We start from the raw sequence: 25,097 nt of genomic DNA, 5'->3' as shown, positions 1-25,097 counted from the left end.
AGGACAATTGTTACCTGTGTCCTCGTACACATAGCCTGTGAACTTTCTGCTTCTAAGAGCATAATTTGAACTAGTAATTTCGTGATCTGATGTCATGTAAACAAGTTGTTCATCTCTCTCTCTCTCTTGTATTCCATGGGGCTGCTGGAGATCCTAACCAGTACTTACCGCACTCCATGGAGTTCTTTCACACAGTTTTCCTTATAGCTGTACTATAAAACATCTCTATGCTTGTCTGCCACCAATGACATGCAGTCAAGAACCATAACAAGCAACAGATTGCTTGGGGGTTAACCCTTAAGTTGTGGACCTTCAATTTGTAGCTATGGATCTAAACGTGCCCTGTAAACAATCAAAGAGCTTGCAAGTAAAAAAGAACTATGTTCAACCCTAGTAAAAGAAAGTAGAAAATTTGGGGCCATACACAAGACCTGTTGTTTTGCACTTACACCATTCAGTAGCTTTCGGTGGAGAGAAGCAAGTAGGAATGCAGGAGTTACTGAAGCTAGTGTAGTTGACTTATTTCTGGTGGGCTAATGGATTTCATCATCATTCTATGAAGATATCATGAATGATGGACCATGGCAAATTCTTTTCCAGCTGCCATTAATCAACCATAAAAGGGGCCTTGGTTCCCTGCCGAGCTCCCACAAACAACATGAGAGAATCAAGAATAGCAGCAATCATGCCAAGACTCAAAACGTTCCTCATTGTTCTTTTTCTGATCCTTCTCTCTGAATCATCTTCATGTAAGTAGTTTCTTTGTCCTATTCGTTGTTGCTTTCTCCTGTGAACTGTAGTTTAATTTCCTTCACAGGTCAAGCTGGAGGAAATCAGGATGGAAAAGAATCTGTATGCCTGGTGACCAAGGTATTCTGCAAGTTAATCATTTACATGTTAGTGAGATAGAGTTTTGTTCCACCATGACTTTAACGATGAAAATGTTTTTTTTCTCAAAAAAAATGAGAAGTCGAGGTAAGCTACGTTAGAAGTATGCTCCCCAGAAGCCATGAACATAATTAGACAAGGCCCAATCTTGCTGCTAAAACTTGATTGTACAATTGGAGAGAACATTTGACTCTAAGAGTAATCAATAACCATTTTAAGACTCCGTAGTAGTTGTTCAATCCATCTACTCAAGACGACCTTTCATTATCTAACAAAACAAACTGTTGATGGTTCATGAGATGTAGCAAAAATCTGAAAGACTCAAAAAGTGATTTAAGATGGATCTCACTTATATGCAGCTCCCATGCTATACAATACCACTTTTAAAGCGTAGTTATCAAAACTGGACCAGTAAAAACCTGGTGAGGCCTTGGATCATTGAGATATTTAGTCGGACTAGTAAATTAGTCTTTCAGACTAGATGATTGGTAAAAGGATAATATTATATTTATAACAAGGTATAAGGTAGTAACTAAGCGATTAATTCCAAAGTCTCCAGGCCCTTTTGGACTTTCTTTTCCTTTCTGTTGTTGACTTTTAAAGGATAGAAATAATTGCAGTCTAAGGGCAGAGAGGAGCTTTTGATCATTTATGGATGACATTCCATAATGGCTTTGTGTGAATTGGACCAGTCGGTATTTCTGGTTTGCCAAAAACTAACCTGTTGTACTTGATCTAATCCCATACTTAAACATGTTAGATCTAAGTCAAGACCACACTATATGATTTTTCCAATTGAACTGACCAAGTTGATCCTGTTTTCATAACCATACTATACAAGTGAACCTTGTTCTTTTCGACCTCTAACATAACTGATACAGTTGTCCAACTGTTTGTTTTTGTGCAAAGTTAATTTTTCAGCGAAAGGTGGAATTTGATCTCAAGATCTGAATCTCATAAGAGTCTTTACTAGTTGACTGTGCTAATTCCTTCAAAAGTTATTAAACAGCATTCTTTTACATAAATGACAACTGATGAGCATGAATTCAGTATAATATCAGGAGTTCTTTACTTGATTATTCCTTTTGTCAGGAACAAGTACTGATAACTTACTAATATGTATTTCATGAGGTTCTGTGATACATGTATTTCTGATGTTCTTAATGGCAGATATACATCAGAAAGGCATTATTGGAGACTACACTAGATTATGACTATGGAAGACCCAACATTAAACATGACCCTACTGTGAAAGGAAAACCAGGGATCGGTGGCAAGCCCTAGCTCGATGCCTTTTCTAGGAGATATATGCATCCAAAAGTCCCAACTGGACTAATCTCCTCCTACTGTTTTCTTCTTGACACACCTATCTGCACCAGGACACCATTCTATAGAGATGAGTCTCGACTGTTTGGCAATATGGAGATTGCACTGTTCATGTGGTTCTTATTAGGGTAGGGGCTGCTCTGTTAGATCATGCTGTGCTGCTGAACTATATGTGTGGTTGTGTACTAGTTTGAATCTGACGAGCCGTTGAATCAAGAACTGAAGTAGATTTGCAATTTAGTATTTGATGTAACAGTCCTTAATGGAAACATATTATGATCTTATTTGAGAGATATCATGCATTACAACTGTTGACCATGGCAATGCCTCTCAAAATATTACTTTTCTTGCCTTTTATTACTCTATGGGCTTGTCTTCTCAAATCATTTCGATGAAATGAGTTGAAGTAATCCTGATCCCTATTTCATAAAGAAAATAAAACTAGGAAAAACATGGAGTTGAAATGATAAAGTAAAACCAAATCTCATAATATTTCTTTTCTTGCCTTTTCTTTAGCTCCATGTGCCTTAATTTTTTTCACATCATTTCAACAAAATCAACCGAGCTTCACTTTGATTTCAAAAAGAAGACAAAACACGAAAAATTATGGAGTTGAATTTAAAATGATCAAGTAAAATCAATCTCATAAAATTTATTTTCTATTCATTATTTTCTCCTCTTTCTTGTTCTTTGGAATCTTTTCAATAAAATGAATTGAGATAATCTTGATCTCCATTTCTGAAAAGGGATAAAAACATGGAAACGAATGGAGTTGAATTTAAGATATTTAAGTAAAAGGAAACTTCGATGGATAACTTCTGTAGGCAAGTTGCCTATGAACCTGTAGGTTAGTCAACATCTATGTGGAAGCATCTTATCTATTAGCTAGCGCCCTCTATTATGATCATGACCAAGGTCATCGTCTTCTTCTTGAGGTTTGTTATCTATCACCATCATCTTCATGTGGAACAAACTCAGAACAACCAGAATCAGATCAGCATCTGCCAACTGATTGAAACATTCACCAACTGTTGTTCAATGTTACTGAGGGCCTATAGCCAACTTAGCATCTTACTTCTGAGAAAAAAAGGGGATGCTGGAAACACCAAGATTTATATGCATTTCTACAGTGGCAGCTAATTTTTAAGAGTATGAAACACCAGATAATGATGAGGACAAAAGACTACTGAGATAACCAGAATCCCATAAACAAATACCTTGTATTATCTATGTACAAATTATTTTAAAGAACTTCATAGGTTCATATCATGGTGGCTAATGTAACAATATATCTTTTTGTTTTGGAAATTGTTTTATTACACAATATATTAGCTAATTATACATATCATTGAGAGCAAGAAGCCTAGGAGGTCAAAAAGATAACAATCTGAAACCTCCATGCATAGCTCATTGTGGCTACAAAAAGACGAGGAGGTAAAGGACCTAGAGAAACTGGCCAAACGATTCACAACTTTGCCAGCATTGATTCATTGAACATAGTTAAAGGAAGAGCACCTTCACAGAACAGAAAATTTTTGAAGCCCTAAATTTCTGTTTTACGATTCATTTATACAAATCATGCTTATCTTTTCACTTCCATAATGACCTTGACGATGCCCTTATATTCCCTCAAAAGACTCTGTGAACACAATGGTTTTTGAGTAAACAGAAATCGCCTTGCTGATCTTGGAGCTCATTGATTTATATGTATTTGATTTAGAATCAGAATAAGCGACATATCCTATTATATCTGTATGATGTATATTTTATAAAAAATAAGGGTCAGAAATTTTACTTGTTTTGATCTACACCTACAAGGAAAGTTTAAACATCCTAGATGCTTAAATATGCAATGGACCAATATATGTGTTTGTTTTTTTCACTTTTTGGGTTACAAGCTTATGCATTGTTTAACCATCATAGAGGGTGCTACAGTGAGAACCATGATGAGAAGCAAACAAAAAAAAAAGACGTTACTAGAGAAGCATGTCTTGGTCAATTACTCATGAAGGGAAATGGATGATATTATGAACAGGAAAAAAATCTTATGTTATAAAAGAAGATGAGATTAGTGTCTAGATTACTGTAGAGCTACATATGCATATATAACAACTTGAGGGGTCAAGAGAGAGAAATAGTTACCTTTGTATAGAAAGCAAATTTCTCAAATTGGTTGCTATGTTAATTTCCCATCCTACAAGTCAAACCAACATATAAAAGGAATGAACGAACATAAACAATGTCAGAGGCAATTTCCTTTAGTAATTCAAATGCTTTTGCCATTTAATTGTCGTTGAAAAATACACAAGCTAAAACAACAGTATGGGAATGAAAGTCCAATAACAAGCATCAAAATGAAGAATTTAGAGAGAAGACAAATGAACACATATGGAGGCAAAATTAATTAGGTGTCTTGTTTACTTCCTGTTGGAAATAGGAAAATCCACTCTAGCATGGAATCTAAGAGAGTCCTGAATCTATGAAAGATATGTCATGGACTATATTAACTATTCAGAACAGGAATATTATTTATCAAAATCTGGGATTATTCTATTTGTCCCATCTGTATCTTGTGGTCCTTTATGTTGACTCCTCTTAGCACTCATGCCAGATTCTCTCATGATCTGCTTAGCAGTTATCGAATTTGGAATACCTTTGTAAGTGATCTTAATCATTTTGACTATCCTTGGTGTGCTTGCATTATTCATCAACACTGACACTACAGTGGCACCACCAACACATGGTTCAATGGATCTCTAGATCTGACAATGGTCCTGTAGATCTAACAATTCCTGTGGCAAAATTGTATGAAGATTCAGACAATCAAATACTTCCTTATCACCAAAAGAAGCCTAATCACAAACTCATGACATCTCTTTTCTGATCTACCTCATTGATGGTATTTCTACAAGTGATGCCAATTGTGTTTTGAGAAATGTTGGACAGACAATATTGTTATACCTCTGTAGTTATTTCAATCATGCGTCATTCATTTAAAAATTTATCTTTTTTGCAATTTGCAAGCTGAAGATTGTAATTTGGTTATTGCAAGAAATCGCCAACCAAATGGAAAAGCTCAAACTGCAAATCCATTGTATACATTGCATTAAATAGAAAGGCAAAGAACGGGAAACTACAAATATTGATCTAAAAATGTATATGCCATAGTACACCTGACAACTAGTTACGGGCACTATTCATGGTGATCTTGAAATAAGATGACAGATATTTTCATATGTGAAACATAAATTTTTTTATAGTAGTCTATTAATACAGTCTTGCAATAGGATGATAACAATCTTGTAATAACAATGACACCATGTAGCACAGTGTTAAGGCATACGAGTATGGTTAACCATTCCTTCCTCTTTGTATCATGTTGTATTACACCATGCAGCTTTTTGTATGTGCAAAAAATAGTGAATGAGATAGAAGTAAAAAATTCAAAATAGATAATAAGATAAGTGGAGGTCTGAACAATTTATTTCACTCTCTGAGATTCTCCAAGGTTATGTCTCATTATTAATCCAGATAAATACAGAACACGACTTCAGAATTGCTTCTGTTCTGCTCACAATAGTTTTGGCCATTCATTCCAGAAAGCAAGCAAAGGATGATGATTCTTTAGCTGGTGAAGAGTACTGCAAAATAAAAGCTTAGAAAGTAACTTTTTTTGTTAATCTCAAAAGTAAAATTTAAAACCAATGTAACCAAACACTGATGCACAATGACAGTTGTTTGATCAGAATACTGCATAGAAAAAAAAAATCTATGCATGTTATGGGCTGTTTATCTTTTCCAGATGTGCTAAAGACTTGTGCTATCATGATAGTGTAAGCTTCATACATCTTAACATATTAGACAATTGTAGCATTTGTGATAGTTAATGCTACTCAGTTATGGGTATCAGTCTCTCATAGTTTCATCACCATCTTGTCACGGACAAACTTCTAAACATGATGTTTGATGTAATACTTATGTATGTCCGTGTCTTTTAGTATGTTCATGCTTTGCACAGCATGTAGAGGGACGGCCGAAGGTTTAATAGTCCCATTTTAGTTGGATTTGATGGACGCTTTAGGCTTGTAAATAAAGGTTGTGTCATGTGGACACTTGTGAGAAATTTTCAGTCTATAGTGGATCATTTTGACCCTTTGTTGTGCAACTGTTCAGAGCTTGTAAAGTCTGTTTGTAATTTGCATTGTCTATGAAGTGTTTTCGAAAATGTTTGCTTGTGGATCCCGAGTGAGGCGTTTTTTTTAACCTGTTTTCTCTTTTGTGGGTCCTAAGGGACCATGAGAGGCTTTGGGGGGGGCTGACCTTTACGGACGGACACGTAAAGGTGTCGCACGACTTAGGCAAAACCAGCTAAGTCCGTGACAATCCGGTGTCTATTTATGGCATCCTACTTTAGTCTTACATGTAGAGTATGGGTGGAACTAGGAGTAGGGTGTTAGACTATTATTTAGGCACTGGAACATCAGCTTCAGTCAGGAACTTAGGAAATCTTTTTCGCAATTTTGATAATGTTAAGAACAACCAGGAAACATGATTAATGATACAGATAGATTCATATAAGGTTTGTACACACTTGACAATGGTTCTCTCTTCTATACCTTCAATATGAAGTACAAACACTTTAAAGTAGGTCGAAAATATCAGAAGTAATTCAATGGCCTTCCTTTGCCAGAAAGATATACAATTGAAGAGGTCAAAGTATATTGTGATGCATGTTCCCTGCCATCTTCTGGACATATAAAATTGTGCTTTTCTTCCGTAGCATGAAAAGGAAAATTGGATAAAATAACTGAAAACAGTTTTTAAACCAAATGCTGTCATTAAAATATACAATGCATTACTGCAAGCATTGGAGTATGCATTTTTCAAGGAGATACAGAGCATGCTCTTGGGAAGAAACAAGTGAAATAAAAAACATATGAAACCAGTTGATCAATAGAAAAATTATGATCAGTTTAACAGTAATGGTGCAAGATCAGAACATTTTCAAGGTCTTAAGGTCCTATAATATGAAGTCAGATAATTTGTTAGTAATTTCACATTCTACTTAGATATTTGATTCCAGAACTTACATAAAGTGGCTTTCTATCCTGTAATCTTCTTGAGACAACAAGCAAATAGTATCCTCATCAGCAATGGATATTAGGACTGACTTAAGTAAATATAAGATAAGCAGCAAGACTGATACAGAAGTTTCATTCACATGGAAATTAAATGACTTATCTTATAAATGTAATTATGAGGCAGAAAGAGCACATCGAAGCCATCTAGAAGACTTAGAGGCTTTATTCCACTGAGAGATCATCGAAGTCTGATCACTACTGCTGGTTAGGCATCACCAGAAGTAGATGGAGAAGTGGTCTCCATTGATGAGAGAAACAGTAGCTGCTATCTTAATTTTTCTCCTGCCAGTACAATCACAACATCACTGGACATCCCCAGACAAAAGAAAAGAAGTATATGACAAAAAGAACATCAAGAAGAACATTCCTACATTCTCCTCTCCTGTCCTGTGCTCAGACCTCTCCAAGATGATACCAAATGAAGAGGTATCACCTTCTTTATCCCTCGAACCTGATAAGCTGCAACCGGTTCTGCAAACCTAACAAGGAAGCTGAAGAAACACAAGAATATGCTATGACTTCCAGGGAAGACCAAATCAAGGAGAGGATAGAAGAAGAGTAGAAGAGGCAAAGGAGAACCAGTGGGCTGTGCTCTGGACCTTCGTCTGAAAGCAAATACCACACGCACTCCGCGGTGAACAAGAGGTGAGCCAGACCGAGTTCTTCCATGTAGCTGCAAACTGATCCAGCTGTGGTTGAACCTATGACATTTATATACATGTCAAGTCTTTATAAATTAATTTAGTTTTTATTTTTATTTTTGAGCGAATTTCTAAAAAGTAACTGTTAATTCTAAGTTTTTTTTAAGAAAATATTATTTTATGTTCAGAATTTTTAAAAACCTTCATCTTAGCTACTTGACTAATCGACCCTCGAAGGAGCAAGTGATCAACATTACTTGTGTTTCTAAGAAACACAAGTAAAGGAATAAGTGATCATGGAAAACAAGGGGGTGAGAGGCACGATCAACATTGATCGTCAGCTCGTGCGTGAAGACATAGGCAATCAAGGGATAAGAGGATGATGGCCAGCACTACTACCTCGTGCGGAGACACAAATGACTAGAGGAGGGGAGGAGAGTGACCGATGTTAGAAGACATAGATAGCTAAGGGAGAAGAAGGGGTGATTGACGAGAACCAAATTTGATCATGCTAAATGAAAAAAAGCTACTAAGCACAAGATTGGACGATGATCAACAAAGATAAAATGATTATTTAAAAAAAATACTTTATGGAAAGAAACTCAAAGTTAAGAGTGTTTTTTTTTAAATTCACTCTTTATTTTTTATATAAAATTAAAATAATACAAGAGTAGTTCAATAGTAGCTCTACGTAATCTAATCAATATGTAGCTCCTATTAGGAATTATTAGGCCATGGTGAATCAAGTGAATGTACATGGCGAGACACTAAATTACATGCTTAATGTTTAATTTTTCTGCTGCTGCATTGAGTTGGGGATCAGTTTTCTTATCAACTGTGAAGATTGTACTAGCGGTGATGATCGGATGGATATTTCGAAATATCAAAATTCAGTTACCTCTTTTTTTCATGTGATATCGGTGTAGCCATGTAGTTGTTTGTTCTTGGCATACGTATTTTTTGTTCTCATGGAGAAGGTTCCTTTTCAAATTGTATTTTTTCTTTAATGAGAAGCACGAGTAAATTCTTATTTCAAATGGTAATTCGGTCTGCTATTTGGTCTGTTAAGCATGACTTTCTAACACCACTCATTTTAAACATTTAATTCTTATTATAGTTTATGCGTTACTGCATGTGTTATATTTAATGTGACAAATCCTTGCAGGGTTATATTAATGTGAATTCGATTCGAAACGATGATGGTGTAGTAGACCCACTTTGATGGGAGATGACATTAATGTGAACAACTTCCTTGATGTGTGTAGATAGATGATCATATCTTCCTTCGTATTCTAGTGTTTTTGGTTTGTAGTTTTCACTTGCTACTACTGCCATGACTAATAGCTTGGCAAAGTATATCATTCATATCAGTTACACATGGCCAAAAAATAACTATAGTCCTTTCAAAAAATAAAAATCTAATTTTTTTAGGAACAATGTTATCGAAATCACGTTATGCGAAACGCTCCTACGAAAAAAATAACAATAAAAATACCGGTCGGTGGAACTAGAAAACTAACTCAAGTCATCCCGACAGTGGCAGCTTTTGACGACAATGATAAACGTGCCTAAAATCTGTGTATTAATTAACACATGCGTAATCCCAACTATGACAAACGGAAAGGAGCCGTCTGTCTTTCATCGATCATGTCATCATAGGCAAAACAACAAAGACAAATTCCCAAAACCACAAATGATTAATCTGATTTCACCATAACAAATAAAATTAGGTTCCCATCAGTCATCGTCAACTCACCGAATGCAAAAAAAGGAGATCATGTAAACCAACAAACCCTACATTCTTATGACACCAAAATCAAAATTGCTTCCGAACGCCTTCGTTTCGGATTCTTCGGTCTTTACTTCTCCGACGAGTTAGGTCCCCTCTTCTTGCCGAATCCAACCACTGATCAAAATAACAATAGATAAGTAACTACAAAGCGGTAACAAAAACGTTGCTCTACAGGGAAAGAAGGAAGAAGCGCACCTGCGGTGACGAACCGCCGGTTGTGCTGCATCCGCTTGTAGGCTCTGCCCCTCGGTTTCTTCGGCTTATCCGTCTTCGCCTGTTTGGGCGTTTGCCCTCTCACCTTGCCGGCGCGAGCGAGAGATCCGTGCACCTTACCTGAACTTAACCAAGGAGCAGGAATCGGCACGGCACATATACGAAGGAGAAAAGGAGCAGAGGACGAGGAGGAAAGATAGCTAACCCATGGTGGATGAATTGGCCTCTCCGTCTAGGGGCTTCCGGCGCACAGGAGAACGAGGCAGAGATATCGAAACGAAGCAACTACGATTAGGGTTCCATTGTGCAAGCCAAACGAATTTATAGATTCGTGGCGTCTATCACGTGAGATGCACGTGTGAGATTCTGGTCAACTCGTCGGACGGATCTCCTGTCTCCTTTCGAGAAGGGTTCAGGGGTTTGCCCACCAATAGCCAACGAGGTGTGCTCGGAAGTGTCGCGCCCAAACTTCAGATGGACGGCGGAGATTGATTAAGACGTAATGGTGGTTTTAATTTTTTATTTAAATTATATATATTATTATATTAATAATTTATTATGAATCATATTCCTATTAACTCAAACTTTATAGTAGAGATTTATATATTATATTTTTAAAAATATAGAAATTTCTTTTAAATACGAAAAAACCACAATGGCTTAAATAGTCTATCACTAAAGTTATAGGGGTTAAAATAATTTTTTTTAAACTTAAATTATATATATCATTATATTAATAATTTATTATGAATCAATTTGATACATAAGTAAATTCTAATATCAGTTAACTCAAAGAAGGGTTTATAGGTTATATTTTTGAAAATATATGAATTATTTTAGACACGAATAAATCATAAAAATTTAACATGACCAAAATCACAAGAGCCAAAATAGACTTTAACCCTAACAATTATATGTCAACATCTTATACTTTTTTATTAAATATAAAAATTTAGAATCATCTAATCATAAACATAAAAAGAAAATATTCTCAAAATCGCTATAATCACATATTTTAAAAAACATAAAGAAGGGCTTACTTGCAATGAATGCAAAATTTGAGCATTGGTTATAAGAGTCTATTGATAGTGAAGATATAACAAAAACTTTTGGCGAGGCATTCATCAAAAGTCAACCAAATTTATAAACAAACTCACGTTATATACTCATTCTCGTCCTAAAGTTTGATCATTATGTGTAATTTAGAGTCAAAAGGCAAAATAGATAGATTTAACTTTGAATGATCCAAAATTAAATAGGTACCTAAATCAACCCTTTTTATGACACCAATCTATCAGAAATAATCTACTTATTATTTTTTTTTTAGGGGATCACTATTAACACGTCAATCTAATATCGAAATCTCTGCTGTATACTTTGAGCTGTCAAAAGCAAGTGTCGGTGTCGATGTGTTGTATCATCTGCTTTTTCTGTACTCTTTGATGTGAAAAATGTGGTAAACTTACAGCCTTCCCTGTCAAAACCCACCCCATTTCATCAACTTCTTTACCTCATCATACAACACCAATATAGCAGCTGCACCAGTACTCCTGAACATGTTAGAGATTGCTCCACGGTAAAATGAAGTTAAACCCTCAAACCTATAAATCTTCCTCCAACAGTCTAGAGTGCTATGATACATTGGTTTCTCCAATCCAGATTGCATCATCAACCTCCTCCTTATGGTATCTAGTGGATACGATATGAGACCTGCCATCGTCGTTACAGCTTGGGCTGTCACCCATCGCTTCCACAAGGCAGAATCTTCTGGGACGAGAAAATCCTTGGCCGTGTCAAAACCACCAAAGTATAGTCCCCGATGGACGATCATTCCATGAATTGAGGCAGGTAGGCCTCTGTAGATGCCTCGAATGCCTTCTTTCTTGTACGTGGTTTGGAGGAAATGGGAGATGCCTCTAAATTGCCGGGAGTCCCTCCTGCCAACATCAGCTGCAAGCCGGGTATGGGCTATGTCCAGTGGGTAGATGATGACCAAAGTTGTGCAGCCTGCCGCAGCCCCTGCCATGAAGTTGGAAGCTGCAATAGACACAAACCGATCTGCCTCTCTTCCCTTCAATATTGTCCTGTAAGCATCCTGAAAGAGTAATATGTTGGGAAACATGATAAACTATCAGCTGGTATATATACTTTCTGACAATAGACCGTATCTTTTAAGCTAAACAGCACAAGAAAATATGGAGAAAGTAAGCAGATACTTTGAGAACATAGAGAATGACCAAGCTCTCATTCTTATAGAGTCAATCCATAGAACCTTCAGAACATGAAATGTAGTTCTCTGCAGCTACATATAGAATGATAACGCATGATTTCAGAATATTGCAGTAGTTAGTATATCACCAACTTTGTATGGTAGGTGACAACAAATACACTTCATTATTTTGTATATAAACATACTATTTATCTTTGCATGCAACCCTACTATTTGGTTCAAGATCTATGGGGGTACTTCAATATGATACAATATATACACAATCTAGTATTGAAACAAAGAAAAAAAATTTTCAGTTTACCAGCATACTTTGATTCAATGTGTATACTGTGTACCTCTATATCATAGAGATAAAACCCAGACTAGAATGGACCGGCCAAAATGACTAAAAAAAATCAATAATCAGACCCTTAACCAGTCCAGTTTACTAATTAGACTATTTGAACTATTGTAATACCATCAACTCTTTATTTATTGTCAAATATATCTAAATTTGGCATGGGCATTCAAGCGTTTTAATTAAAAGGATACAAGAGAAAAAAAGATTGTTACTCTCTCGTTCCTTTAATGTTTTAACTGTCAACAGCAGACCTTCCCACTCCTCAGCCTCCTCCTTCTCCTCTTCCTCCTCTCCATCTCATTCTCCATTTCCTCCTCTCCTTCTGCTTCTCATTCTCCTCCTCCTCCAACATCGTCAACCTCTTGTTCACACATGTTTTGTATGTCAACAGCAACCCTTCCTACTCCTCAGCCCCCTCGCTTCTTATTCTCCTACTTCTCCTTCACCTGATTGTTGGTACATATGGACCGTACCGATCCCTGAGTCCGATATCAAGATTTCAAACCATGAAATCAAGCACTCAGAAGATTAATCTTAAGGTTCAATTATGAAGAATATCTACACCTCAAAAACATCTAATGATAATATGGATTACCAACAATCATTGTTGTTAAGTTAAAAGGGCATATAATTTTGCAATTCAGTTGTATTGGAATAGACCCCGATGGAAGCTCAAAGAAAAATTGGATAAACTTAGTAGCTTCAGTTCACCTAGGCAAGAATGCATATGAAGTACTGAGCTTTTAGTAATGCTAGAATAGAAGATTCCAAGCTTGCAAGAACTAACTTGACTGTGACACTTGTAGGTATCTAGTCTCCTAAATCAGAACAGCAATCTCCTTGACTACAATCACACTTAGGCATAAAACAATTTACCTAAATTGAGAAGCCAAATTGTAGATCAAGGCATTACAAAAGAATTATAGATCAAGGCATCAACTAAATTGAGAAGCCTGGTGGGCAACAAAAACTAACACATACAGAAGTTTCTGATGGAAATGATGAACTCCGGTTCTAGCATTCTTTCTTATATGGTCATGTTACATGAAGCTAGCTAACTAGCAGATGGTCCTACTAAAATATGATATAACACACTAAGTTAACACATCAGTGAAGTCATTGGAACCATTAAGCCTGACTACTGAACCTGAAGGAAGCTGAGCATTGAGACGGAAGCATAACCATGACAAATTTGACTATTGATTCTGAAAGAAGCTAAAATGGAAGCATGCCACAGTTATGTTATCAAACATTTGTAAATGCAGAAGACAAGGAATAATTGGTGATAGACCATAGAACAGGGAAGTATCACTAATGAGGAATGGAGAGCAGCTACTTCAGAATGTATTATGTTTGAAGGGTAAGATCAAGATTCTTAGATTTCACAAGCATAATTTTGTCAGTGTGCAAGAATGAGCAACTGCTCTAGGTCCAAGAAATATGCAATAATGAACAATAAGACCTGGTCTAGATTTAAGAAATGTAACAATTCACAAGTACATGTTACACTTAGCTTGATAACAGTAGTTGCAAAAATACAATTTGTTTACAGATGGTTCAGGAATATCTCTACCTCTACCAAACCTTAAAGTTGGTCAGGCAGATAATTCTATGCAGAATTTAGATACATATTTAAAATATAGAGATTGAAATTTTGATCTGAGATACAACAATCATATGCAAGGTTTTAAATACCTGACAAACTGTTATGTATTGGCCAATATTTTTCGATCTGGTCATCAATACCCAAACAAATATAGCCTGATAATGGTGGATGTACAATTCATTTCTAAATTTTATTACTTTACTCACCTGTAAAAAGCGGTATGAGTCAGTAAACCACACTGTACACTGTGTTATTTTTAATACCAATGAACTACCTGCTTTTAGCTCATTCATTTTCCTAGTATCTCATTCTCCACCTTACACTTGAAAAGACTAACGAATCATCGCAATAGGCGAAAGATAACAAAATCAAGATTCAATAGACTAGGACTCATCTGTTCATGACATCATTTTGGTCCTTTATGTGAACGTAACAGAACCAGGAGAAGCTGTAAATGAATAATGTAGGTAATAGGTGGCAAATGGGCCAAAACACAGATAGCAATGTCCAATTTAAATTTGGAAACGATATTATACTCAAAATTGGTTTGGTGTCATTATTAGGTAAAATAGAAAACATGGCATCGCATCATGAAAGAATTTATGTGGATAGTATCTTACTGTAATTTGTAAAGCCAAAATAGAATCATCAAAGCATTTACGTGGATGGTACCCAACTTAATTAATAGGATTGCCATCTATGGCACACAACATTTGCCATATCGGCCAAGTCCTACAGTGTACATACTGAAGTCAGACGGCTACTTAAATTAAGTCTACAAATAACACCTTTGTAGGTGTTATACAAAGTGCATACATTCATTATTTCCAAAGAGGACTCAATGATAGGTAGTATGGCTGCTTCTTGTGAGTTTTCAGGACCAACTGATAGACACTTTGATCTATGATTCTTAACCTAAAGTCAGGTGGCTACTTAAATGGAGTATACAAATAACACCTACTTAGTGGATCCTGGTTATACTTTCTTAGCAGAGACACTATTATCTTCCTTGGCTAAACTTTTACCATTCTTTGCCCCCCAAAATCAGTCTTGCCTCTGTTTATTATTCGTTGTTTCATATAATGGCAATAAAACCCATCATGTGTTCATGCATGTTCATCTTATTAATCCCAATTTGGCATGCATCCCTGGAAAGAACAGTTGTGCCATTTCCTTCCATAGTTTACAAGACATTTTCTGCCTCTGTTTGGCTAAGCTGGAACATAAGATGCAATTTTAGAGTGAATGCATTGTCATGATGGGGCTTAGTGTTGTCAACAAGCATGAAAGCATTCATGTGGATAGTATCCTACCATAAGTTATATAGCTGCAATCTACTGCCTTTATCCTAAGGCTAAAGTATATCAAAGACCAGGTTTAAAGAGTACATTGGATCACTCACACAATGCACATTACATTCAGTCTTTGCTGAGAGAAACTGAGATAGGCAGCATTGGAGTACAGTCAAAAGTTTTTAATGCCTTACTGGAAGTACATTTAACAAACACCATCTAGGTCCCTACATTGTAGTCTCGAATGTATTCATCAACAACCAGTTAGCAATTCCTTGTCAATTTCCTAGTATAGAAACCCTCATTATATGCCTCAATCGTTCAATCTATCTTCAGTCTGTTACTCATTACATGTAGCTGAAGGCAAGAAAACTTTTGATGTCTTTCTGGATGTGCACTTAGAGCTTCAGGTTTGACATGCATCTGTGGAGATAACAGTTTGGAAATCTAGAAATTGAATTCCTATTCAGAAACCTCGCATGAGCATGTGGATCATGGTTTTGGTTTATCTCTTCGCATGCAACCTAAGAATCTTTCGTGCCCTTCTTAACTATAACAACAGTTCTAATGATGTGGTTCAACAGCATCCACTCGGCGAAAAGATGCGATCAAGCATCAACACCACAGATTCGCTCCATCAGGACTCGTCAAAAGTTGACCAAATGAAATCAATTACAGTAAGGCATTTACACCCATCGCCCCAAATCGGCAACTATTACCCTATCCCATCGGTTTGGGGTTGGGGGGGTTGAGGTGGAGGAGGAGGGTGTACCTACCTTGAGGGAGAAGTTGAGAGCGACGGAGGGGTAGTAACGTAGGACGCCGGTGCCGCTCCCGCGCCAGAGGGAGAGGACGCCTTCCTCGCGGGCGGTGCGGGAGATGCAGTCAAGCATGCCCCGGAAGCGGCGCCCGGGCCCACCGGCATCGTGGAGGAGGAGGGCAGCGTTGCTCTCTTGAGTCTGGAGCAGCAGCTTCGCCCGCTCGATCGGCGCCACCACGGTGTGCACGAACCCTCCCATCACCGCTCCCGCCACCACGTCCCTCTGGAACTGCCACGCCCACCCTCTCTTCCGCCCTCCCCCATCGCCGTTACCACAACTACCACTGGTCGACGCCATCAATCATCGCCACCTCATATATACTCTCTCTGTCTGGTACTTTTCGCGGAAGCTTTGTTCACTTCTCTCCTACCTCGCTCTAATTCTTCAGCGGGCGAACGAGAGGAAGCGTGTCCTCTCTACTCTCGGTCTTGAGGCGGCTACCATTCTACGTTCTCCCCAGTGGTTATATAGAGAGGGAGGAGGTGGCTATCACGTGGCATGTACGTGAAGTAGTTGGAACATGATGTTAAAAGGCCGCTACCTGCCCTTGGTTGGAACACGAAGCACGCAAACACTATGGAGAATTCAGTGCAATCAACGCTCAACTAATTGGGAATTAAACGTGGTTGTAATTCGCTTTCCATAAATTTGGTCCGGGAACTTCAATTTTGGTAGATGCGAGAATGTCGTATCGGCGGTCGTGTTCCAATATGGAATTGATTCCCTGGGTTGTTCCTTCTTACCGTGAGCACTCTTTTTGGGACGAGCGGCTCATGTTTGTTTGTGAGCTTTACGTGATGAAGGTATTTGATCCTATAAAGAGTAGCCAAAAGTAAAGGGAACGGCGGAAGAGAGACGAAACAGGAAAGCCAGAATAAAGAGGAAAAGTGAGAACATTACACATTACGTGGGGAAGGAGACGGGATGATCGGAATAAAGAGGACCGTGTACGTTTCCGCTCGCTGCGTTCCTTAAGTTTCTTTCTCCTTTCCATGTCCGATACGTGAGCGAACTGCAACCCTGCTATTCTGAGGCCGACAGGCAACTCCCTCCCTGCTTGATGCCACCAATACGATGACGACATCCATCGTTATCACTCTTCTCTCTTTGCTAAAAGAAGGTTGGCTGACCAACCCAAAGCAGTAGCAGGATCCGAGCTAATGGACAGAAAAAGAAAACCCATACATGAAATAAATAAAAAAGAATTTTTTAAGTGTCTCATGCACCTTGAATTTTTAGATTATGCATTTAAGGTTTTAGCAAGAAAGGTTAGAAGTCCACAAACCTCAGCTAAAGCCAATAGCAACATGCTGGAAACTAGAATTAAATACCAAACATTATCATGGCGGATTAATCTCTTGCACAAATCCAACAGAAATTTATATACTTCTCATTGTGTCAGCGTCTTCCACCTGTATTGATTAACTCTTCGTCACAATAAGCACGCTATCAAGTGCGATAACATATTATTCTGAATTATTTATAAGCTGCTATAGATAAAAGCTTCATAAAATTGGTACTTGTACTTTATAATCTAGAAAATACAGTTCTATTTTCACTCATGCCTAAGAATACCTGATTGGATTTTAGGAAGTCCAGAACAACTGAAGCCAGTCCTCCCTGATGTGCAGCATAAGAATGGTTGGCACCTTCCATAATATATAGCTTGTGGTTAGGAATGAGCTTCGCAAACTCCATTGCATCTTCCGATGGAACAATTTCATCTTTTGAACCATGAATAGTCAAGACTCTGAAAGAAACATTGACTGTTACAATATATGAAAGACTAAATATTTTAGTGTGAAAACTAAAGAAACTCCAATTAAAAGGTCAAGGAGTTTCTGGAACCTGTTATATGATACAACCTGACATGCTTGCAAGATAAAATTAGATGGTGCAATCTTGCAATTTGGAAGACTACTTTTTCAGTCATGTTAATGACTTGTTTTACCTACGTTCTTCTTTAGACCCTCAAAAAGGACTGTAACAGCATTATATTTAGTCATCGATGAAAACGGACACCTGCTTATTTTTGGATGTTACATAATTACATTCATATGAGTAGAGTAAAATGTGGTATATAAGTATAGTAAAATGTGTTGCACAAGACTCAGGGTCCAGGAGGATCAACATATGTACTTTCCTAGATTAAAACTATGGTAGTCCAGATCAGAAAATGTGACCTTATTTTATGACACCAGGGCTCACCAAACCAACATTTTATAGGGTCTTCAGCAACACAATCCATACTCATAAAAGGATATAGGAGAAAAGAAGAGAAAAAGGTAAACCATAAAATAAGTCTGTAAGAACTGTGAGGGATGACTTGTTAGAGGTGGTCCTACATCTTGGAGAGCAAGATTTTATTATAAACCTTAAGATATCTCGTAGTGCAGGTCAAAGCAGGTGCTGGATCTCAACCAAGGTTTGACTTCTCGTGCCGATTGGCGGTATGGCACGTGATACATCAACACATGCCAATGGGGACTCGGGCGATCCGTGTCTGGGTCGCCTATTAGACCGATACATATCGCTTATACCGTACCAACTTGAGTGGTACAACAAACGTTGATCTCAACCACTGCAATATTAGAAAAGCTACACTAGTGTGGCCTATAGGGACCTAACTGCATCAATTTGTCGAAAACCTCACATGGTACAACTACTCCATGATAGCCTTCCCTTAAAATCACATCTTAGAGATGATCAAAAAATGATTTCAATAAAAAATATATGTTAGGAGGTAGAACTTTTCCCCCTTATTTAGAAAACGTAAAAAGAGCATTAAGGAAACATATCTAACCTGCATTCTTTGTCAATGGAATGGCATGCTGCATGCATATCAGTGTCTAGTCTATCTTTTAGACTTTCTTCAGTAACCCGATACTCAACTTTTCCTGCAGTATGCTCAAATATGAATCCATAAATATAACCAATCATTGACAACAAATACGTAACTTAGATCTACATGATTACCACAATACTTAAGCTAATTGATAGAGGTGAAGCAAAGAAAAAAAGAACAAAATAACTACAAAAATCTCAATAATCAGGATCTAGTAGCTATCTAAACTCAGAGTTCTAGAAGAAAAAAAGTGTTGTTCTGTAAATACAAATTCAATCATTAACTTCTTATTTATCCCTTGGAAAGCCTACACCAGATATCTTTGAAGCAAACAACTGCTAGACATTACCAATTTCTTTTATGAATCTCACACATCCACAAATTTGTTTCCATTCACATTTTGCATTTCTTCTTACCTCATTAATGAATATTAAGACTCTAGAACAAGCTTGACATGTAGCCCTATATTGCATAACTTGGATCATGTAACAATAGGATTCAAATATATGATATTATTTTTTTTCCAAAACAATTTTTCATGATTTGAAGCTTATAATGCCTAAACAACTTTTATCTGATTTCTCAAACATTAATTAGTTAGAGTGACATAAACAAACTTCACAAAAAAGCTTTTCATTATCATTATCTGGTATCATCTGCATAAATCTCAGGATGCTTTATGCATAGGAGTTGTTCCTATCTTTAGGTAGAAATTTATAATTATAATTGTTGAAACCACACATAACAACAAGGCATACAAGGGACTCATTGTTTTCTTTCCTCCAAGTAATGATAAAAAATATAGCAGAAAGCAGCATTAATAGGAGAATAAAAAAAATAAAGTTTGTGAAAGAAATATGGTTCAGAACTATACTCATAACCCAATTAAAGTTTTTTATTTTACTTTTAGCATACCTGTCCTATCTTTCACATCAATAAAACCATCTTTCTCGATTCTTTGCATAAAGTCTCTCCCTAAGCGACCTTCAATTCCTCTATCCAAGGCAAAGCGACCAGAAAGATTTATGACTGTATGGACATCATGATACACAGAAGCATATAAGAGCACCACATTACCCCCTGTAAGAACAATTTTAGGTAAGTAAAGATTTACATGACACATAAGGGAATGAACATCTATCTCATCTTACATGATGCTCTATTCTCGAAAGAATAAAACATGTGTGTAAACACTAATGAAGCTTATTAAGCTTATCCAATATATGTGGAATATTTCCAACATAAAGTAGAAAGGTATTCATCCCAGTAAATTGCAAATTTTGCATAAATTTTGAGCAGAAATGCAAATAAAAAGGATGGCCCATTGAACGAGGCTCTTGTCAAAGCATACAAGCTTACTCCCACTGATAGAAAGGCCGTTTCTATGACTGAGACCTTAGTCATCATGGTTGCACAGGAGCATCTTTCTATGGTGCCAAGGCTTGCCCTTGAAAAAATTATGTTCATGCAATGATGTGCATACTAGATCCTCAACAATAATATTTGAATACCATCTGGCCTTATTACACTATACTCTTTAACTTTCAATTCGGAGATCTTTACAGGAATGACGTCAGAATGGATAACCTGTTTTTGTGTAAGCAATAAGGAAACTCATATCAAGTGTAACTGATGCAGTCTCCACTCAACAGCTGGGTTGTAGAGATGTTCTGCTGCTCACATGTTGGAGCCATAGGGTCAAGTACCGACACACTTAAGTGCACATGAACTTGCATGAAAAACAAAATCAAACAAAAGGGAAGTCCAATCTACACCAAAAAAAACTCAGATACCAGTATATGCAAAAAGTACATTTACCTTTACTGTGCCCAAGAATAGCACTTATTTCATACTTTTGCTCCGAAAAATATAAGATCACAGAACGCAAGTCTTCGGCCTCCCTCCGGTAGTTGCCATATCGGAAGATACCATCACTTTCCCTGGAATTCATCATTATATGCCTAAATAACTCTTAACTCTGACTACAATATTTTAAGTTCACTAGTAATGAAGAGAAAATGTAACTCCCAGAATAGCCAAGTACGCTTGGAAACATGAGAAACAGGATTTAAGCTTCCGACTACATTGCTCTGGAGCTACCTTTACATACCCATTTCCGGCAAAATCAAAGCGAAACACACTGATCCCTTGACTTGTCAATGCAGAAGTAAGGTTAAGAAAGATACTCTCATCCTGACAATAATTGAAAGCAAATCAATTTCATTATGAAACTATTATACTTGCTTGCATACAAGTGGAAAAAACAGAAGTATAACTAGATCCATGGACGAAATGCAGAGTTATGTGTAAAGCATAATACAAATTTGAAACCAATCAGAAAATATGTGCATGTTATTTGAACAATACAAAACAATCAAATGAATAACTTCAGATCATATTATCAGCTAAAAAAATCATTTTCTTGGAAGCAAAACAAGGGGTGGTACCACCTTTTTAAACAGCTAAGGCTGCTAAAAGATGATAGATTTGCTTATTGCAAATAATTCAGCTTATAAAAGCTTCAGTATTTCAAACTAAATTAACAATGAAGAATCATGTCCAGATCCCACAACAGAGAAACAGTTATGAAGGTTTTAATCTTGCACCTAGGTGATAAACAATTATCAGTTACAAAGATAGTATACGATACTCTGTTCAGAAGTACTTAACAACAGATGGATAACAATAGTATATATCATGTGAACAAAATATAATGCATAATGACTGAGTTACAGAACCTGCAAACCAACAATATCTTTCACATAATAAGCACCTTATTACTACAAAATTTGTACTCTTATCAATATGACCTGATCAAGATTTAGCTTCATATTGGGTTTAATTAGATTAAGGTTCAATAAAAATCATGGCATGAAAATTAATCAACGAAGCAAAAAAAACTAAAGTTCTCAGCTGATTGTTCCCTTCTCATCTTATCTTTTTCCTATTTGTAACCTTCTATCTCCTCAATACCATAATCTTAGTCACCCTTGCTCCACTTCCAAACAATTTGACAACTTTATTAAAATCAGTCTATGATATTTGCAATCATAAGACTGTTGCCCTGCACAAATTTGCAAATGGCTTCTCCTCTCTGTACTAGTGACAGGCAGTGAAGGAGTACAATAAATTGCCTTCCTCGATCCTTCTCAAAGCAACTCACATGTCCTCTTGATCATAACAAGGAGTATGCAGCCACTTCTAGTTTTTGTTGGGGAAACACAAATGGGCACAACTCCTGGGCACAAATGATATCTGGTAATTGGTTCTCTCCACAGATGGGTATGACTTCCTTCTGTCTATAAAGAGACTCATAATACCTCCAAGGGTTTTGTAGTTTTTGAAGATGAGAAACATAAGAAATGGAGAAAACCATGGGCCTTCTCCCTTGTTGGTAGATTCCTGTAGAAACCCCCACCTTTGGAGGTGATTCAAGCTATGATGTCTTGTTTCTCTTTGGTCATCCCCTCCTTTGGTCTTGGATATGGCCAAAAACTTGTTTCTCTTTCGGTTTAACACTAAGGATGATGCTATGAGAGTGCAGTGATAAGGGGAAATACTCTTTATTTGATTCTTTGGGAATCAGATTTCCAACTGTTGCTTAAAAACCTTAGCTCTGCCCAGTTTGGACCATCTTCCAGGTTTACTTTTCAAACACTAGAACAGTGAGTCTATTTTCGGTATTGCTTCCATATTAGGACATCCCTTAAGGCTGGATAATTGGTCTTTTTTTTCCATGAAAGAGGCAGGTTTGTGAGAATCTGCACTGAGATGGACCTAACAAAGTGTTTTAGCAGGGGATATGGATTGGTAGACCTCAATAAGGTATTATTTAGATGGTTTATATGGAAAGTCACCCTCTGTTTGCTTCAATTGTGGTCGCATAGGTCACAGGATTAGTGAGTGTGTCCTAAAAGCAATATGATGATGAGCTCACCACTGGAGAAAATAAGGATTTCTAACCTTCCTGAGTAACCTATTCCTGAGAAAGAAGGCTTCAATAAGGTTCAGGGGGATTGTAGGTTGGAGTTTAGTGGAAAAAAATTATAAGGAAAAAAAAAATTCACTAGGGATTTGCTTGTGCCAGTGAATAAGGCAGAGTGATTGGTTTAGGCTACCAACGTGCTAGCAAGATCACGTGATAACCATGAGGGATCTGCCTCAAGATGTCACATCGATAGTCAACCATTGCCTTCTGAATTCTCCTGTTCCTACTATGGATGCTGAGAGGGATAAATTGAATAAACAAGGAATAGAAGACAAATGTTGACTGCTGAACCTTCAGCAGGGTCAGGCTCAAGGTAAGCATGGTCTAAATGGTGGGCAACCATACTGACCAAACAAACAAGATACATATGAAAAGTAGACAATGGATACACAGTAAAATCTTGGCAGATAAAGCAAGCATTAGAATGGTAAAAGATGTAGAGAATGTAAAATGAAATTAATTAACCATGTCATGAAGAAGAACAAATTTGAGATGTATGGACTCTGAAGAGAAAACATGAGGAAGCACTTAATAAAGAAAGGTGTCCCTTATGTCTAGATGATCACAAGCAAAGGCAGGCAAGAAAAAGGCCAATATAGATGGAAGTTGTGAGAAAGATTAAGAAAAACAAAGCATAAAAGAAAGTGCTTCGAGATCGGTGAATATGGTCCCAAAACTATGCTTGTGTTTGATCTTACGGTGATTAAGCCACTTATCTGCAAAACTTGGTACCATCGAAACTAGAGATCTGTATGGTCAAGACTTGATAACAAATAAAATAAAAATGAGAACCAGGATCTATTTGACAACGTAAATTAGCCATGTTGCCAAAAGTAAGATGGGAATATGTTTTTCATTAGTGCGTCTTCACCAACATCGGAAGCTAATAAGTTGACCCAAAATAAGATTAGCAGAAGCATAAATTCTACCTTCGAAGACCGAAATCCATGGCACAAAATCACAAGCTTCTTGGATCCAGCATCGTGTAGCACCCCAACAAGCTTTTCTCCGTATTTGTTCAGAATCTCTACTCTTGATTTCGATGCCTCTGCAACACGAGAGCACCTTGCGATAAGCACATGGAAGAGCAGATTCGGTGGGAAGATGCAACCAAGATGGATGATCGAAGGGATATCAAGACCACAAACCAAAGATAATCTACGTATAAACGAATGGAACACAAAAGCATCCTCGTAACGAGTGTATCCGCATATGCTAGGGTTTCCTTTAGTCAATTGGGTCTCTCCGGAATTTTTTCTAGTAAAATTTATTCAAGGGAGTATTGATATGTGATCAGAATCACTAAATCACCAACATTCGTAAGGAACGGGGGAACAGCATGTTACCTTTTGCGGAAGGAAGCCGCTCTGCCATCCTCCGCGCACGAGACGACGACAGCGAGTGGGATTCTCTGCCACCGCGGTAATGGGACGAAGAATGGTTGGGGGCAAAATTAGCTAAATATTGCCTTCTTCCACTGGGGTGAGATCCGCCGTTCATTTTCGCCATCAAACTTGTTAGGCAGATAATTGATCGAATCGGCGTCTTCGTCACCGAGTCATCACGAGAGCTACCAGCTTTTACACATCGGACACTGCTCACTCTTTTTTAATTTTTAGATTTTATCTGCTGTATATTCGGTTCTTGTAATAATAGATTATCGACATGCACATCGTGTATTGTGATTCTCGTGAATAATCTTAGTTTTTTTTATTATTTTTACCAATGTTTTTGATACATATGACGATTTCACTGAATATGATCTGCTGTTCGTGTTGAGCACTCGAAACAGAAAGTTGTTCAAACCTCTTCTTTTCGACACCCAAAAGGAATCTCGGAAGTTTATACCCACAGAAGACGAATACCATAAATCCCAACGACGGATCGCAAAAATAATTTCAGAGCATCGTCAAACAAAATGTAAAAAGGAAAATTGGAGAACGTATAAAAAAAAAACACTTATACGTCCAACAG

At 37.2% G+C, this 25,097-nt stretch overlaps 3 protein-coding genes and 1 long non-coding RNA gene across 6 annotated transcripts; 1 reads left to right on the top strand and 3 right to left on the bottom strand.

Moving 5' to 3' along the window:
- The first annotated feature begins 611 nt into the window (after window positions 1-611).
- Window positions 612-2,507, top strand: LOC135608869 (uncharacterized). Its single transcript, XR_010485635.1, has 3 exons — window positions 612-749; window positions 818-870; window positions 2,059-2,507. It is a non-coding gene; the product is annotated as an uncharacterized LOC135608869 (long non-coding RNA).
- Window positions 2,508-9,674: 7,167 nt separating this feature from the next.
- On the bottom strand, window positions 9,675-10,290 carry LOC135608868 (small ribosomal subunit protein eS30z/eS30y/eS30x-like). Its single transcript, XM_065101917.1, has 3 exons — window positions 10,207-10,290; window positions 9,984-10,121; window positions 9,675-9,902 (listed from the first exon to the last, which is right to left on the bottom strand). The coding sequence occupies exons 1-3, from the start codon at window positions 10,208-10,210 to the stop codon at window positions 9,856-9,858; spliced, it is 189 nt and encodes a 62-aa protein (XP_064957989.1). The 5' UTR covers window positions 10,211-10,290; the 3' UTR covers window positions 9,675-9,855.
- An 849-nt stretch (window positions 10,291-11,139) lies between these two features.
- LOC103980397 (probable ADP,ATP carrier protein At5g56450) lies at window positions 11,140-17,327 on the bottom strand. The gene is made up of 3 exons (XM_009396795.3): window positions 17,191-17,327; window positions 16,246-17,103; window positions 11,140-12,096 (listed from the first exon to the last, which is right to left on the bottom strand). Exons 2-3 carry the CDS (start codon window positions 16,585-16,587, stop codon window positions 11,479-11,481), a joined length of 960 nt encoding a protein of 319 aa, XP_009395070.2. The 5' UTR covers window positions 16,588-17,103; window positions 17,191-17,327; the 3' UTR covers window positions 11,140-11,478.
- On the bottom strand, window positions 17,310-24,627 carry LOC135609362 (uncharacterized). 3 transcript variants are annotated; one of them, XR_010485755.1, is made up of 9 exons: window positions 24,470-24,627; window positions 24,053-24,171; window positions 21,246-21,328; window positions 20,954-21,075; window positions 20,051-20,215; window positions 19,094-19,187; window positions 17,866-18,040; window positions 17,576-17,702; window positions 17,310-17,447 (listed from the first exon to the last, which is right to left on the bottom strand). XR_010485755.1 is itself a non-coding variant. In XM_065102544.1 (8 exons), the coding sequence occupies exons 1-8, from the start codon at window positions 24,621-24,623 to the stop codon at window positions 17,670-17,672; spliced, it is 945 nt and encodes a 314-aa protein (XP_064958616.1). In that variant the 5' UTR covers window positions 24,624-24,627; the 3' UTR covers window positions 17,512-17,669. The 3 variants fall into 3 exon arrangements, 2 of the variants coding, with proteins under 2 accessions (XP_064958616.1, XP_064958615.1); XM_065102544.1 differs by lacking the exon at window positions 17,310-17,447 and having other exon boundaries at window positions 17,512-17,702; XM_065102543.1 differs by lacking the exons at window positions 17,310-17,447; window positions 17,576-17,702 and having other exon boundaries at window positions 17,803-18,040.
- Between the last annotated feature and the right edge of the window lie 470 nt (window positions 24,628-25,097).

This window comes from Musa acuminata, chromosome BXJ2-4, assembly GCF_036884655.1.
Source record: "Musa acuminata AAA Group cultivar baxijiao chromosome BXJ2-4, Cavendish_Baxijiao_AAA, whole genome shotgun sequence".
NCBI lineage: Eukaryota > Viridiplantae > Streptophyta > Magnoliopsida > Zingiberales > Musaceae > Musa > Musa acuminata.
This window is presented reverse-complemented; position numbering and strand designations above follow the sequence as displayed.

Bases quoted from the DNA above. Each gene is read 5' to 3' on its own strand.
- LOC103980397 (XM_009396795.3), bottom strand. From the start codon at position 16,587: ATGGCGTCGACCAGTGGTAGTTGTGGTAACGGCGATGGGGGAGGGCGG. The intron at 12,097-16,245 runs GTAGGTACACCC...TTACTCTTTCAG, and splicing joins CTCTCAACTTCTCCCTCAAG to GATGCTTACAGGACAATATT.
- LOC135608868 (XM_065101917.1), bottom strand. The intron at 9,903-9,983 runs GTGCGCTTCTTC...TATTTTGATCAG, and splicing joins CCGGCGGTTCGTCACCGCAG to TGGTTGGATTCGGCAAGAAG.
- LOC135609362 (XM_065102543.1), bottom strand. From the start codon at position 24,623: ATGAACGGCGGATCTCACCCCAGTGGAAGAAGGCAATATTTAGCTAAT. The intron at 20,216-20,953 runs GTAAATGTACTT...TTGTTCTTACAG, and splicing joins TATTCTTGGGCACAGTAAAG to GGGGTAATGTGGTGCTCTTA. The intron at 19,188-20,050 runs GTATGCTAAAAG...AGCATACTGCAG, and splicing joins TGATGTGAAAGATAGGACAG to GAAAAGTTGAGTATCGGGTT.